Source organism: Lissotriton vulgaris, chromosome 6 (assembly GCF_964263255.1).
Source record: "Lissotriton vulgaris chromosome 6, aLisVul1.2, whole genome shotgun sequence".
NCBI classification, from domain to species: domain Eukaryota; kingdom Metazoa; phylum Chordata; class Amphibia; order Caudata; family Salamandridae; genus Lissotriton; species Lissotriton vulgaris.
The window spans coordinates 1,592,804,186-1,592,821,449 of record NC_141694.1 but is presented as its reverse complement, the minus strand read 5'-3'; the positions used below and the strand labels follow the sequence as shown (position 1 = coordinate 1,592,821,449).

Below are 17,264 nucleotides of genomic sequence, written 5' to 3'. Positions count from 1 at the left end.
GGCCCATTAGAAGGTGTAAAGCTTACAGTTTTGGTTGCGATTGCATAATCTGTACCAGCTGCAGTTCTGTATAGAAAGCTTTTCTGGGGTACATAGGAATACAGTGTATTTGTAGTTACTCTTTTACTTACTGTTATCGTTTGTTAGGTGCTGCAGGTTAATATTTCATGGCCATATGGTATGTGGCTGAGAAATAGTGATTGGTCCATTTCTACTGCTAATGGCTTGACCCATGCCCTCCATTAATTAAATTTCTGAAGTGGTTCATATGAGAGTTTTAGGGGGGGCGCAGGAGTGGGTTTACACCGGTCCCCAAAGGAGGAGAGGGCTGCGACTTGTCATGCAAGAAAGGGCACGCTTCTGCTACCTTTATCTTAGCCTCCACCCAAAGAGCGTACCCTCATCGCTTCTTTTTCCCCCGCACAACCAACCACCTACCAAGGCATTTATCATTTGGCTGTGAAAGACTGCTATTCAGTTTTTGCCCTTTGATCTGGACTCCTTTTTTTGGAATGGCATTAGGAACTACCTTATTTAAAAAAAATATATATATACATGCACATACGTAGGAGATTTCAGCTAGTCACCGCCGTCCATTGGTTTGTTGTCATGCACATTTTTTCTTCAAACCGCTATAGCATGGAGCAGTAAGTCAGCCCACTTCAGTCATTGGCCAACTTCACTGTGACTGATGGCATCTGCTTTTGGACAATAAGCACAATCACACCAAGAGTTTCCTATAATATCAGAGACATTTATGGCAATGTGTGCTTTGTGCGACCCAAAAATTATTTTGCTTTCAGTCGGCGTAAAAAATATATATATATATACTGCCGAGGGCAGAAAAGATGCTCAGAAATAACTTTTTGCTAAATCCACGATAAAACAAAACCAGCATTGACCAGGCAAAAATACTGTCCGGCAACTTCCGAACTTTTGGCATTGGAATGCTTGTTTATAAATTACGTGCCTCCACTTTTTATCACCCTATTGTCTAAGTTGAACCTTTATTGGTTAAGTTCCCCTTTTAGCTACCTGGGTGCTACAGGTCACAGTAGATGAGTTATTTGATTTTAACAAACCATTATGAAAATTTGCGGGGGCAGCTTGCTGTCTTGCGCGTATGTTTATGCTTCAGGACTGGTAAGTATGTAAAGGTATTCAAATTTTACTGTATACCTCCCACCAGTAATCTCAAAGCTGAATTGGATCAGCTTATGCTTTAGAGCAGGGTGCTCCAAAGACGGTCCCGGAGGGCCGGATCCATGTCGGATTTGAAGATATCTTGCATTTGAAGATAACTGCATTTAGCTAAATGCTAAAGATTTACCCTGGATCGGAGCCCTCCAGGACTGACTTTGGAGAACACTGCTTTGGAAACGCTGTTTTAATTGTTTTATTTAAGTTTTTTAGTGCAACAAAGACTGTTGTCATTGGTTCATAATGCTGCCTTAATTTCACTTAGAGCAGGCCAGGCTGTTTTATAGTTTTGTCAACTCCTCAAAGCCCCAAGGAGGAGCTGCAATCATTTAATGTGCTGTGTTCCTGCTTTTTCTGATAATTATTTGCCTTTTTTTTCTGGGCAAGTAATAATTAGTAACGTGATCTCCCCTTTTCTCCTTTCTTGCTACAGTGTGTTTTGGGACCTGTACTGTGCAGCCCCAGAAAGGCGAGACACTTTTGAACATTCCAGTGAGGCCAAAGCCTTTCACGATTACGTGAGTAACCATTTTTAATCCTCCTGATAATTATGGGGTTGAGTGGCTCTAGCGTGCCGTGTAGGGCGAGTGCGCAGCCCAGCTGGCTGGCCCTTTTGCGAGTTATGCCCAGTGTCTTCATCTTGCAACGCAGCCAGTAAGCTTTGGAGCTTTCAAGCTTGCTACTGTTTTGAGAATGGAACATTCTAGATTTTCATTGTAAATAGTGTCCTTGTTTCCATTACCTCCATTGTTATTATTTGTGTGAGATTTTGAGATGACATGAAGTGATTGAATTTAGTCTTGGGCGTGGAAATGCCACCTTTCACTACCACGTGCTGGCATTTGCTCTGACCTTTTCAGATGCCCTGCTTTTGTGAGGTTTCAAGCACGCATGTATGCAGTGTTACTGTCATACTATAGCTCTGTGTTTAACTGTGTGCCTTATTCAGACTTAATTCACTTCACCTAATGCTTGAGGCAAGCAGGCCTCTTTTGGGATACATTAGGGTTTCGTGTAACTTACCTCCTTCGCTGCACTCACATTTCCATTGCTGAATGGACCACAGAAGTTGCTTCTGGGATTCTATGGTTTGTTAGCTGGCTGCTTGTTTTATGGGGTGTGCGCTGCACGAAAAGCATGACATAAGGAGACGGATGAAAGAGCGAGTCTGATTAGTCCGTCTCAGCCTTTCATACCTTTTAGAAGTATCACTCTGTTAGGTATTTTTTATGGGGTGTGCACTATACCGGTGACAACATGATCAAAGCGCTAGGAATGTGTTATAAGGGAGAGCACACCTGCACCCCGTTTCCTTATTCATTCTAATGATTTACCCAGGAACTTCTGAGGCGGGCCTTTCTTGATAACAAGGTCCAGTATTTGCCATGGAATCCAAGTCAGTTTATTTCAAGTTAAGTCCCCAAAACCCAAATGCGTTTATGCAAAGGCTTCTGGGCACACGTTTCACTTTGCTGCTTCCGCGTATGCCCATTAAAGGCAGGAAAGTGAACGCATATTCCCATAGGAACGGCTGAGACTGCTAGAAAGGAGCGGTCACCATTTATTGTCTTGTACTGCATTGTGCGAGCCATGTTTTGATTTGCCGGGTTACGTTGTCTTAAATTATGCTTGGGTGCACATGTGTGAGCTGGTAGGTAGTATTATGCTTATTTAACGCTTAAGTATGGTATACTTTGCAATGTTATCTTAGTGCTTTGGCTGTGTGTTTGCTGTTGTTAATTATCCTACAATTTATTCTGCTGCCTGTTACTATGTTATACTAAATTGTGGTTTGTCGTTGTGTTCTCTTTTGCTGTGTTATGCTGTTTTTCTGTGTTACACTGCCCTATATTCTTTTGTTGTGCTTTAGTATGTTATGTGTTACTGTGTTGCGGTGTTTAAGCCATGCGACAGTAGGCCGTTTTGCAGTACTCTGTTCTATGTTATGCATTGCTGCTGTGTTGTGTTATGCTTATGTTCTACCTTGATGTTTTCCCGTAGTATTTATTTAAGCCAGCACTTGTTTGGGTGTACAACCTCACTCCATGTCATCACAGCACTATGTCCCCAAGCCTGGGCTTTATTTGTACTGAGGGTGCATTCTGGGAGTCATAATTGTGGTCTGCTTCCAATGAACCAATCAGACAAGCGCGTACGACAGCAAGCATGAGTAAAAGCAGCCCGGGGTGCGAGGTTGTGACACTGTGAGTGACAGGTAGCATATCATACCACCACACAGGTTTTATAATGTAGTGTTAGGTTACCGGTAGCTTACGGCGGACGTATTTTATGTTCTGATGTATAGGCACGGTCTCTTTTCGTGATTATTTAACCTGTTACATATTGAAATCCGGAATATGTTAGTTATTAATTGTGCAGGCAACACCACATGTGTTCAGATTAGCACATTAAAAGCAGATGCGAGGCTGCCGACTTTCAGTGTTCAGTGTAATGCTTGTTGTAGACCATGTCTTCCCTTTTAAAAAAAATATATTGTTGCCATTCATTGTCAAATGGCTCCTCCAGGATTAGTCACAAATCCTAGCTGTCTTAAGAATCTCCAACATGGGACAAAAAGGACACACATATAGCCAAGCAATCATTTGTGGAAATAAACTTACATAGGCATACACACGATCATTTAAAATGCCAGAAAGCCTAGTATTCTTTGGGGAAAAGACTTAGCAACCAAATACCAAAAACAGTTGTTCTGCACTGTCCGCTGCCATGTGCCTAACAGTATGTACACCAAAATTGTAAGTTCTAAAATAACTATTGTTCCAGTTTTAAGAAGTACCCAGCTGGCAGTGATCATTATACCTAGTTTAGAAAGAATGTAAAACATCCTGGCTGGTGAGAATAACATGTTTCTGTTCCATTAAGGACATGTAGGCGAGGATTATGCATTATCATCTTCATTTATTAGGCTCAGCAGCTCACCCATAGCGCTTACATTGAAAACACCTGAAGTACATGCATGCTTCTTGGTTCACAAAATTAGAACAACCAATAGAAGACAGTGGCCGATCATTCAAAGCTGCCAAAGTACTAGAGTTTCCATCCCTCTTTCCTTTAGTGAAGCCAGGCTCCACTTCCACTGTTCACTTCAATCCTTATTCTTGCTTCCGCCCTAGTGCTATTTCAAAGGAAATGAAGAAATTAAAACAGGGGCTACAAACCAAATAAACCATGTCCCTGAAAGTGATGCATTAAGACTGTGACATCCCCAGAAAAGGAAAAACCCTACTAACTTCAAACACGAAGGCTGCCTAGCCAAGGAAAAAGAATCCTTACCCATCAGTGGGCTGTCAAATATGTCAAAACATCTGGTGGGATACTCCTCATCTTCGTGTCCCAGTAGAGAACTGAAAATGTCCTCCTCATTATGTAGACCATTTTACAGTTTGTGGCAGGACCAGAGATGAGGATTATGCATGTTTAGAGCTTACTACCCTTGTCAGAAGCCATTCCTTTTTTGGATGAATGTAAAACATTTTAAATGTTGAATCGACTGACCAGTCGGCCACAACCATAATGTCCTTCTAACAACCTCCTAATGAGAACTTTCTTTTCAAACCAAGACATACATTCCTGTTTCCTGCATAACCCACTGAAGCCATCTTGTGATGGGGTGGAAGAGACAAGACACTGGTGCACCCTGTTGGGTCATTGTTTAGTCACCACAGCTTTAGAGGCCCACGAATGACACGGAAATTGGAAAGGCCAGGAACTAGACATAGTCATCCTGTCAATGGTGAACATTGCATTTGAGACCATTCAAAATGGCATCAGACTGAGGACCAAAGCTAACTTGGCTGAAAATGCTTATCTCACTGTGTTGCCAAGATAAAGAGATTCAGTACCTAAAAAACATTTCATACATGGGAATACTGAGGATCTGGACCTACCGCACACCTCATATCACCTCACACACCACAAATTCTTCACCTTTTAGCATTTCATTAAAAGGCTGTTGTCCCTCTGACCTAAAAGGATTGTGTTAGAAATTGGCTTCCTGGTTGGCAGAAGTATGCTCTCTGTCCAAACAGGAACCAAATTCCTAGGCAGCGTAAGTCACAAACACATACCTTCTGGTAGCTTGGCACAGAGCTGTCAAGTTTAACCTTGGAGGCAATTTGTAAAATATTTGTGCACCACTTCGAACAGTAAAGCAGTAAAAATGTCACACAAAACAATATCACACCTGGTTAGAAAAATACCACTCAATTTAATGAACAAAACAAGAGCAGAACAACAAAAACCTAACAAGTAGAACCAAAGTAATGATTTTTTAAAGAATAAACTGAAATGTAGTGCTTAAAAGCATAAAGCACCAACCAGGGCTATCTGGTCACACTAGACTGGGTCAAATCCAAAAGTACAGTCCCACCGAAATGGGGCGAGGGTCAAATATAGGGACCAGCCTTGCTGTAGCAGCACTTCATCCCCACTTCTAAGGGCTCAGGACTGGATTGGCACCACTTGACAGGGCAAGACTCGCAGAGTCCAGGTGCTAATCAGGAGGCAAGCCAGCAAGCCATTCAACCACCCTGTTTCTGGGTTCAAGTGATGTGGGTCCAGTCCTTCTCACCCAGGCAAGGAGGGCAGCAGGTCAGCACAGCAAGAAAGCAGTTCTTCCTTCGTAAGACCTTCAAATGGATCCCCCTCGAACACCGAAAGACAGTCACTCACGCCCTGGTCACCAGCAGACTCGACTACTGCAATGCACTCTACGCCGGAATAAACAAAAACCTCATCCGCAAGCTACAGAACATCCAGAACGCCGCCGCAAGACTGGTCCTCAACCTGCCAAAACACTGCCACATCTCCCAGCACCTGCGCACACTCCACTGCCTCCCCGTCAAGGCTAGAATCCCCTTTAAATAGCTCACCCACGCACACAAGGCCCTCCACGGCACCGGACCAGCATACCTGAACAGCCGTCTCAAATTCCACGCACCCCAAAGGACCCTACGATCAGCCCAGCTCTCCTACGCCGAGGTCCCCGGCACCAGAAAGACCAGATCGGGAGGCCGCTCCTTCTCCTTCCTCGCGGCCAAAGCTTGGAACACCCTTCCGCTCCACCTCAGACAGACAACATCGCTCCCCATCTTCGCTAGAAACCTCAAAACCTGGCTCTTCGACAGACCCCCTCCTTGATGGAATGGAACCTGCACCCCCCCCAAGCGCCTTGAGACCCTTACGGGTGAGTAGTTGCGCTTTAACAAACTCCTGATTGATTGATTGAGAGTAGCAGTCCAGCAGAGCAGTAGTCCTTGAGCAGTTCTTCGCCCTTGCAGAGTATCCTCAGGTCCCAAAGTGTACTGAGTTGGTAGGGTCAGAATTCCAGTTCTTATACCCAGTGGTGCCTTTAAAGTGGGGTAGACTTCAGAGAGGGGCTTTTAAGTGCACAGAGGTCCTCCCTTCCTGCACTGGCTCCAGACTCACTGCAGGGGGATAAGCAGTCCTGTGTGTGGGGACAGGACATGGTCTATTCAGGTGTAAGTCTAAGGCAACGACCAGCTTCTCAGTCCCATCCTGCCCAGGATAGACCATCAGGAAGAGGATGGCCTATCAGTCACACATAAACTCTTTTTCTGTGTGGCTGTCTAGAGGGAATGCAAAAAGCCCATCTGTCACCCACCCTAGACGTGTATTGGAGACAGGCTGCAGGCACACAAGGCTTTGAGCAGAAAAAGGCCATCTTTCTCAAAGTGGCATTTTTAAAATTGTAATGATAAATTTGACTTTGCCATTAAACAGGTTTTATTATTACAATTCTATAGGTACTAAGCATGATATCTCTTCCTCCTTCCAATTGTGAATTACACGTATTATAAGTAACAAAGAATCACCAATGTTAACCTAAGGAAGAGTAGGCCTCACATTAGTGAAAAACAAATATGGGAGTTTCTCACTACCAGGACATGTAAAACCTAAAAGTACATATCCTTCCTTTTAATTGCACAGCACTCTACCCTATGGGCTACATATGGCATACCTGAGAAGTGACTTATGTTTAACAAAAGGGTAGTTCAAGGCTTGGCAAGGGGGTTGAAATGCCAAGTCGACATGGCAGTGTAAACTGCATACACAGACTCTGCAGTGGCAGGCCTGAGACATGTTTTGAAGGGCTACTAGCATTTAAGGTACAGTCCCTGCGGACATGTAGTGCACTTTACTAGGCACTTATAAGTATATTAAATATGCCAATTGTGGACATGTCAATCAAACCATGTTTAGGGAGAGAGCACATGCACTTTAGTACTGATGTTAAGTGCCCAGAGTCCTAAACCCAACATAACAAGATCAGCAAAATTGGAGGCAAGTAGGAAAAATGTTTAGCCGATGACCACCATTGGTTGACAGGTCTAAAAGATTGATTGTCCTATAAGCTGAAGCAGGGTGCCAAACACCTACATGACTACTGTCTCCATGCAAATAAAAACCTTCCTCTCAAATGACTGTGATCATCCAGCTTTCTCTGTAATCATCCAACTTTCCCTTTAATTGTTTAAGTCATTAAGCATAGTGATCAGGCTATAACCAATTAGTGTGACTGCCCCTAACAATTTGTCATAGTTGCCTGATCCTGGAGAAGAGGGATTGGAAAAATTAAGAAAATTCCACTAGAACTGGAAACCATGCTCGAAACCTCCAAATCTCTATCACTAAAATCTAGTCAGCTACTTGTCTTCTGGTTTAGGCCATAAACCTGCAAACTATGGCAAAGAGGGGGACATGTGTAATGCATCTTGTTCTTAGCGTTGGGTGTAAGTGCGCTGTATAAATATCTTTAACATAACATTTAACATAACATGTCTTTGACCAATCTCCTAGTTCAGTCAAGAAACAAAGAGATCCATCTTGCAAAGACAGCATCACAGTGTCTGAAAAGATCCATCAATATAGTTGCCTGTCACTGGTGTTCTGCAGAAATCTAGAGGTCCAATCTGCAGTCTGGTTCTATATCTGTGGGAGGTATTTTACTGTCACCCGGAGTGTGTTACTTCAGGCATAATTGCCAAAAATCATCTTCCAGTTCTACCAATATCATGGGCTAAGTGGCCTGTAGTAGCTTATGCAAGGAATCCACAACATAGTTTCCATTTGTAGCAGGTTGCAACAGTTAATTTTATCCTGAATTATGCCCTTGACCACAAAATAGAATACCAGAATCTCAAGGCACTTGATGTGACCAATTTCTCTCTTTGGAGATATCCCTTTTTCAAGCTCCCTGGAACCATCAGCTAGCATAAAATGATAGCTTGTCTTGAAATTCTCCAGTCACCACAGAATCCCTGACCTGGAGCAGTCTGAGATGATACCAGCTCCAAATTGATGAAGCCCCTCTAATGATGATAAGCTTTGAGTCTCCGCAGAATGCTGTGGGGTAGCGACCTCAGAAATATGGGCATGATTGGTGATGACAGCAGCCAAACGATTCTGACCACCTGTCTGAACAAGAACCTGTCCCTGAGGACTCCTCCATTCAGTTCATCCTTAATGTTTACCACCTTTATTACAGTCAGCCAGACAATGGCGAGTATAGGAAGAATCCCATGATAATTATCACTTGAGATCAAGACAGCATCAACATTTCCCTATTGATTGACACTCAAAATTCTGTAGAAGTGTTATTGTCACATTGTTCGCATGCCCTGTCAGCCTCGTTGGGCATTGGATTATGAACAAAATGTCATCCTAGCACATCAGAAGTCTCACTCCACAAAACTCAAAAACTCCTCCATAGGTTTGAGGAGCTTGGTGATGCACCATGGAGATGAAAAATGGCCAAAGGGTAATGCTGTGAAATCAAACACTTGGTTCCATTACGCAAACTGAAGAAAATGCAGGTTGCAGAGAAAAAATGGGGACAGACAAGTATGTGTCCTTCAGATCTGGCTGAAACCTCCAGTCACATCGCCACAGAGCTTCTCTTAGAAGGAGGATGTCCTTTATCTTGAAATGTTGGTGTTTCAAACATTAGTTGAAGTGTACAAGGTTGAATAATGCACAGAGTTCCTTTTGTTTTTTCCCATCAAAAAATAAGTTCTCCTGAAATGGGGAGAGGCTCTATACATAGCCTCCTAAACTTTCATCTTGGCCACCTCTGTGTCTAAAAGCATGCATTTCTGATGTGAAAAGAAGTGTGGAGCACCACTACAGTGTATATGAAACCCCATCACCATCTGAAGAATCCACAAATCTCCCATGGTTTTGCACCACTTGTGGAATAGTCATGCCTGTATGCCCCAATACTTGCTAAGGAAAACTAATAATACTTACCAAATTATCCTACTGGGGCATTGATACTGCCTCTGAAAGCACGACTGATCAGGTTTTCTTTTTCTTCACCGGTCCTGGGAAGCTTGACTCCGGTCCAGGGAAGACATGGCTTGGTAGTTCGGGCTGGACTGTTCCCATGAGGCACAGGGTCAGACTGATTTGCATATGGCCATGTCTGAACTGGGGTGGTGGAGTGAGCTAAAGAACAGTGATGGATTAAACCCAGATCAGTTGACTGGGGGTGAGTGTTTGTATTGTCAACGCTCCGTCCATCACCCCCTTTGGTTTTTCTTTGTTCACCCTAAGTCGGCAGGATATGCTCAGACGTGAGTCCCTTGCTCACTTTGCCACTGGATTCAAGAAATCCCGGCTGAAGACGGCTGGAATGCCAGAAACCGGTCCTGGGAAGCATGATTCCGGTCCAGGGAAGACATGGCTTGGCAGTTCAGGCTGGACTGTTCCCATGAGGCACAGGGTCAGACTGATTTGCATATGGCCATGTCTGAACTGGGGTGGCGGAGTGAGCGAAAGAACGGTGATGGATTAAACCCAGATCAGTTGACTGGGGGTGAGTGTTTGTATTGTCAACGCTCCGTCCATCACCCCCTTTGGTTTTTCTTTGTTCGCCCTAAGATGGCAGGGTATGCTCAGACGTGAGTCCCTTGCTCACATTGCCACTGGATTCAAGCAAGCCCGGCTGAAGACCGCTGGAATGCCAGAAACGGGTCCTGGGAAGCTTGATTCCAGTCCAGGGAAGACATGGCTTGGCAGTTTGGGCTGGACTGTTCCCATGAGGCACAGGGTCAGACTGATTTGCATATGGCCATGTCTGAACTGGGGTGGCGGAGTGAGCTAAAGAACAGTGATGGATTAAACCAAGATCAGTTGACTGGGGGTGAGTGTTTGTATTGTCAACGCTCCGTCCATCACCCCCTTTGGTTTTTCTTTGTTCGCCCTAAATTGGCAGGGTATGCTCAGGCGTGAGTCCCTTGCTCACTTTGCCACTGGATTCAAGCAAGCCCTGCTGAAGACGGCTGGAATGCCAGAAACCGGTCCTGGGAAGCTTGATTCCAGTCCAGGGAAGACATGGCTTGGCAGTTCGGGCTGGACTGTTCCCATAAGGCACAGGGTCAGACTGATTTGCATATGGCCATGTCTGAACTGGGGTGGCGGAGTGAGCTAAAGAACGGTGATGGATTAAACCCATATCAGTTGACTGGGGGTGAGTGTTTGTATTGTCAACGCTCCGTCCATCACCCCCTTTGGTTTTTCAATGAAAAATATGGACGGAGAGTGGGGCAGCTTGTCTCCCATACTCTACTACCGCAGTCTCGCAAAGCGAGCAGCGTATGTGCGCTGCCGCTAAAGTTTGACCTAAAAATATTGGTGAGGGAGGTGAGGTGGCAAGAAGTATCATCTATGCCTAACCCAGGGAAGATCAAATATCTCAATTGATTAGCAGCAAAATTAGAAGGATGGAAATTCCTTTTAGAAACTTTGTTGGCTGTGATGACTAGTGATTGTCCATTGTTTTCTATTTGTGGTTCTAATTCTGGGAATCATGGGAAATGCAGTTCTAATGTTGTAGCACTTTTGCTTTGGCCTAAAACATTGAAAACGATGATGCATAATCCACTTGTCAAGTTCTGACTGCCAAGTGTCCTGAAAGCATTGAAATGTAGATTTATTGATATTGTGAAATAGCACATTCTGTGTCCAAGCAATATATCCTCCAAAACGGTCCTTTAAGATCTTCATCCCACATCACATTATTATTTATTGTTTGGCAATTTGAAACACAATTGAGTTTTAAGAGAGGAAATACTTACAACTGATCCAACTTTGTCCCATTGAATGCATGACTTTTTATGTCTACAAATCCGTTTCTGAACAGTTTCCTAGAAACGACAAATATACAGCTGTAAAATAATTTATTATATTATTTCATCTATCAAAACATGACTAAAATTGCTAAGATGTTTACTGCTTGTGTGTTTTTACTGTATTAAAACTGATGACTTCCAGATGATAAACGCTTTCTTCAGTGGATCAACCAAATCCTTGTGGTGTGAAAACAAATGTTAAAGAAGAAGAAATGCTAACTTGTGTTAAACACAACTCTGCATAGATTACCACAACACTGTTTACTGCATCAGATATTACTAATAGAAAAGGTGCAACACATGCCCAGGAGTGTACATCTATGAGTACAATGAAAACCTCACCTAAAATGCAGTGGGGTCAATTTGGAGATTTAGGGAAAACAAGATTATCTTTTACTGTGCTGATCCATATTTATACCCATATCTATCAATGTTTTCACTTGCTAGGTGCTGAACTGCACTTTAGTATTTCCATTGAGCATGCACTTCACATTGCGAAGTCATCCAGGAACAACTAAATGCAGTATTCATAAGATCAATGAGTGTGCTCGATTAGTGACTTTATTTTTTGTTAAATCAGGGCTTTAGTTGCATTGCAGAAGAAAGAAAATTCACAGTGCCAACACTATTTTCCTGTTCTTGCCTTAAATGTTTAAAGCAGCACAATATACTAGAGGTTCACAAAATTGTCAAGTTGGTTCACTGACAGAATATCGACCATCACAATATCGACTTACACAAATATCAGGACATAAATATGGTTTACAAAAATATCGGAACAAAAATATCGGAAAAAATATTGATGTTCAAAATATCTTTTTTATATGTATATAAAATATTGTAAAATAAATTAAATATTAAATGTAACTTAAAAACATTATTTAGATGTATTTGTAACTGTTAACAAGTATTTAAAAAATATGAAACATACATATATACAATGTAATATATACATATTTACTTAAAACAATTAATACCTAATACGTACTTTTAAAATGTCATAAATATATTACAAATTATTAATAAATATGTATATAAATACACCTGTAACATAAACATTAATTTAGACACATTACATTATAAATTAAAATATAACAATATTTAATATTTTTTAAATCTACATTTTGCACTACATTGAGTGTAACAGTAGAGAAAGTGTTGGAGAGCAGAGGGGTAAAAACTTACTATTCCCACTCCAGCGAGTGCAATAGTAGGGAAAGTGCTGGATAGCGGAGAGATAAAAATTACAATTCACACTCCAGCTAATGCGACCGTAGGAAAAGTGTTGGATAGCGAATAGGTAAAAAATACTATTCCCACTGCAGGAAGTTCATTCCGATGGCGGAAGAACCGCCACCGCCGGGACATCGCACAGGATTTTCCCACCGCCCAATTAGGATGGCGGTAGGTACCGCGGCGGACACAAAGTCAGTCCACCACTTCACCGCCAAAAGCAATCGGTCCGATTGCCTGGCAGACTGTGCAGGGTGCCTAAAATGGTGGTGGTGCCTAGCAGGCACCGTCCATCAAATTAGGATGCATGTTTAAACCGGCCTTTCCATGGCGGCTGTGTGCCGCCATGGAAAGGCTATTTCAAAGAACAATGGTCCCCAAGCATTCAAGGATAGATGCAAGAAATAAATATAGATCAAAATTGGAATCTATATTGTCTGTCCAGCCGGACAGGGTTTAATAACATATATCATAGTGTAGTCAGTTATCTGTACAATATCAAGTGGGACACAGCCTGTGTCCTACTACCACATAAAGACAGGTGTGACATACAAGAAGGTATTCTAACTTCGCTGGGCCGAACCAGCGCAGCATGGCATTCGCATTGCATCTTCAGTAGTTTTATACTCTTGTGTGCATGCGCACAACACCTAGCCTCCAGAATTTTCTAGCCACCAACAGTCACTCCGATAGTTGAGATAGAACTCGTTTGGTTAGACATGTTTGAAATATATGTTGCTTTGTAGAACGTACTGTAACACATGTATATATCCCCTTTTTCCCCCCATTACCCACCCTGTTTTGTCCATCTTGTCTTGTATAAATTGTATTGTGTTTTTCTCTTTAAATGTCTGGGCTTGAATCTTGGTAGTAATATGAATAAGGCATGAATCACAATGTCCTGAAGATGATTCTGTTATGCTAGAATGGGGATCGAAATGCCTTCGACACTTTACACTATATGTTTAGACTGCATTATTTGAAAAGTCACAATAGTGTCTTTTCTGAATCAATAATCTGCAAAATTTTTACAGTATGCAGATTGCCTTTTCTTGCCTGATACCTTCTTGTATGTCACACCTGTCTTTATGTGGTAGTAGGACACAGGCCGTGTCCCACTTGATATTGTACAGATAACTGCCCACACTATGATATATGTTAATAAACCCTGTCCGCTGGACAGACAATATAGATTCCAATTTTGATCTATATTTATTTCTTGCAACTATCCTTGACTGCTTGGGGACCATTGTTCTTTGAAATAGTATATGCACCCAAGGTCTCTGACCAATTGCTCAATTGGGTATCCCTTGTACTTTGTAACACTATGAAAAGGCTGGCAGGAATTGTGTTTGGGGGTCCCTCTGTGTGGGGGGAGGGTGGCTGTGCACAGGGAGGGGGTACCCATGGTACCCCCTGAATTTCCCTGCACAAAGTGGCAGGCACAAAGTGGTGCCTGCCATGTAGTGCAGGGAAGTGCACTACGTGGCATTTACGCATTACGAACGGTGCTGCAACCAGCAGCACCGTTCGCAATGTTCAGGGCCCTGGATGCACCCGCCATAGTGGCGGGCACATCCTAATTCACTTAGCGGGACAGCCGCCTTACCGGCGGCCGGTCCCCAGCACCGCAGCGATGGCGGGCAGACTAATGTCTGCCCCCCATAGTAATGAGCAGTAGGGAAAGTGTTGGATAGCGGATTTGTAAAAATTACTATTCCCACTCCAGCGAGTGCAACAGCAGGGAAAGTGTTGGATAGTGAAGGGTTCAAATTTACTATTCCAACTCCAGTGAGTGCAACAGTAGGGAAAGGGTTGGATAGCAGAGAGGTAAACATTTGTATTCTCACTCTAGTGAATGCAATAGTAGGGAAAGTGTTGGATAGCAGAGGGGAATAATTTACTATTTATTCCCACTCCAGAGAGTGCAACAGTTGGGAAAGTGTTGGTTAGCGGACAAGTAAAAATTACTATTCCAGCTCCAGTTAGTGCATCAGTAGGGAAAGTTTTGTTTAGCGGAGGGGATAACATTACTATTCACACTCCAGTGAGTGCAACAGTAGGGAAAATGTTGCCTTTGTACATCTGACCCTGTGTGTGTTAGAGCAGCCGGGCACTGAAGTCATAGCCACGACTGAAACACCTACACATGCACAAGCCAGTGTCATTAATCCACAGACTATAACTGCAGTAATGATGTGATGCCCAGCTAAACAAAACAAATCGAGATTTTGGTAGCTGGGAAGACCCATCTGTTGAAGGCAGTTTATCCTCACTCAAACCCACAGGATAAACAAGGCATAATTAATATTTACATTTCAATGGTAATACGACAAACCCATAATAGTGCCAGTCATGGGGAAGCTTAGTCACAACCGTATACACTACCAACATGGCATATTTACACTAGTTGTGTTACCTAAGTTCTAAAGCAAATAAGGCCAGCACATGGTGCCTCACCTGCAGTAGACCTGGATCTGAAACTGATAGGCACCTTGGATATTGTAGCTGAAATAAGTAATGTGGCTCTTTTGGCCATATGCCAAAGCTATGTTTAAACTCCACAAGATCAAAATAGATGACATTACCAGAAATTGTCTCTAAAGTTTGACTCCACAGAAAGAGACACCATGGGTACAAAAGCCTCAGTTGAAACCTAATTCTGGAAATGAAACATAGAAGGGTTTTTCGATATGCCAAGAGGATGGTGCAAATAACTTGGGTGGATTTAAGAAATAGAAATTCCAATGTTATTGCAGAGACAAATCGCATTTAGGGTAAAATGTGAAGAATAGGAAAGGAATTAGGACTCCAGGGAGATTTCCATCCTTTGATGAGGATTATTCTCACTCTTTACGGAATTGTGGACATAAGAGTGCTAACCCCAAAGGTGGCCCTCTTCCCAGGGATCTGACAAGGGACAGACCTACCAGCCACGAAGGGAGTACGAAGAGTGGTACTGAAGCAACATTTCCAGAAGAATGAAGAATCTGAAACAAGAAAACAAGAAGCCTTACAAAACAAGGGTCCTACAGAAGAATGGGGAATGGACAACAGCCACTCTAGACAGTGGGGCGGAAATAACAATAGGCCATTTGACTCTCACACAACTCTTGATCATGAAGGAAGATACCTATTTTCAGGTGGATACACCTGATGGGCTTTTAAACAATTGAGATTTACTTTAGAAACCATCAGATCCAAATTAAAGGGGACATTGAGTAGAAAATCCTTGCGATTTTCTGGACTCACAAGACAGATTCCTTTGCTATTATACCTGCTAAGGAAGACTGCCCCCACACTTTCTATAAATGCTTGAACTGGAGAAGTTATAATGTGAAACCTCTCTTTGCTTGTGCCCCACCTACTCAAGAAATGGTATGCATCAAAGTGGGCCTTAGAAATGGCTACAGTGCTGTATAAGACTGAAGCAGGTTGGGGAAAAATGCTGTTGCACATGTGATCTTGTGAGGCACTGAAGGTTCCAAAACAGTATCCAAGGAAACTCTAATCAAGGCAGTATCTAAAATGCATACTGGATCAATTGCAATATCAGAGAATAGTCACAGCATGCCAACCAACCATGAACACCCCCTTTCCCAGTTCTCAAACCAGGTAGGAACTGGATTTTTGTAATTTCAGTCACTAATGTAAATCCTATAATGTACTGAATGCGCATAGTACTGGATCAATGACTCTATGCGCTAAAAACAAAACCGCAATGGACATAGTGAATTGGTACGTCACCGTAAACATAGCTCCTGGATTGTATCACTTAATGTTATTCACATTTGAAGAGACATAACGTATATTTACTAGACTACTCCAATATAATAAAAATAGCCAGGGAAGGGAGTCTGTGTGCATTATTGAATTGTTGGAGGAGGACATGAGTGTGGTATCTTAGATAGATGATATATGCAATACAGGTGATGAATTAAATTAACATCTTCAACACGTAAACAAAATAGTTGCCATAGTTGAAGCAGATTACAAACAAAATTTCAGAAATTCCAAAATAAGGTATTTACATCTACTATTTCTAGGATATGAGTTAACCTGCAATGAGATAGGACTCACACCAGAGTTCCTAGAAAATTGTGGGACATAAACCCCCAAAATACTCTCATAAAGCTGTAAGCTTTAATGCAATTTCTGAATGGAATGTTGGACAAACCTCCCATATAATGCATAGAGAGTAAAGCCACTATACTAACTGATCAACCCTACCTTTAATGAAATGTACTGGAAGAACATGCTCAAATCCTAAGGGACTTACATGAAGACATGACTTAAACAGCAGGTTTACAGACACAGGAGAACACATATAAGTTAGTATTAAGAAACGTTCCTAGTCAATAATGGTTTACGTTCATATACAACTGGAGAAGTGTGGCTCACTGGTTAGAGCAGGCAGACCCTGAAGCAGAGGTCAGACCCGGGACCAGGGTTCAATTCCCGACGCGGCAGGGTCTTGAGCTCAAATGTCCATGGACTTGATAATTCTCGCTTCGGTGCCTGACCTAATCATGGGTTCACACTCTGCAACTCTGGGCATTAAGCTTGCTTAATCTCCACAACGGCCCCACCGCGGCGGGATGCCTGGCTTTCACCTTGGGGATGCCCTGTAGGGGCTATCTCACAGGGAAAAACCAGGAC

The 17,264-nt window shown here is 42.7% G+C and overlaps 1 protein-coding gene across 1 annotated transcript in view; it reads right to left on the bottom strand.

Annotated features, from left to right (window-relative positions):
- Positions 1 to 17,264, bottom strand: part of LHCGR (luteinizing hormone/choriogonadotropin receptor) — a 1,044,354-nt gene that overhangs the window by 203,636 nt on the left and 823,454 nt on the right. Inside the window, exon 7 of the mRNA XM_086925446.1 lies at positions 11,319 to 11,387. Within this exon, the coding sequence (XP_086781572.1) occupies positions 11,319 to 11,387 (69 nt within the window). The remainder of the gene's footprint in view (positions 1 to 11,318; positions 11,388 to 17,264) is intronic.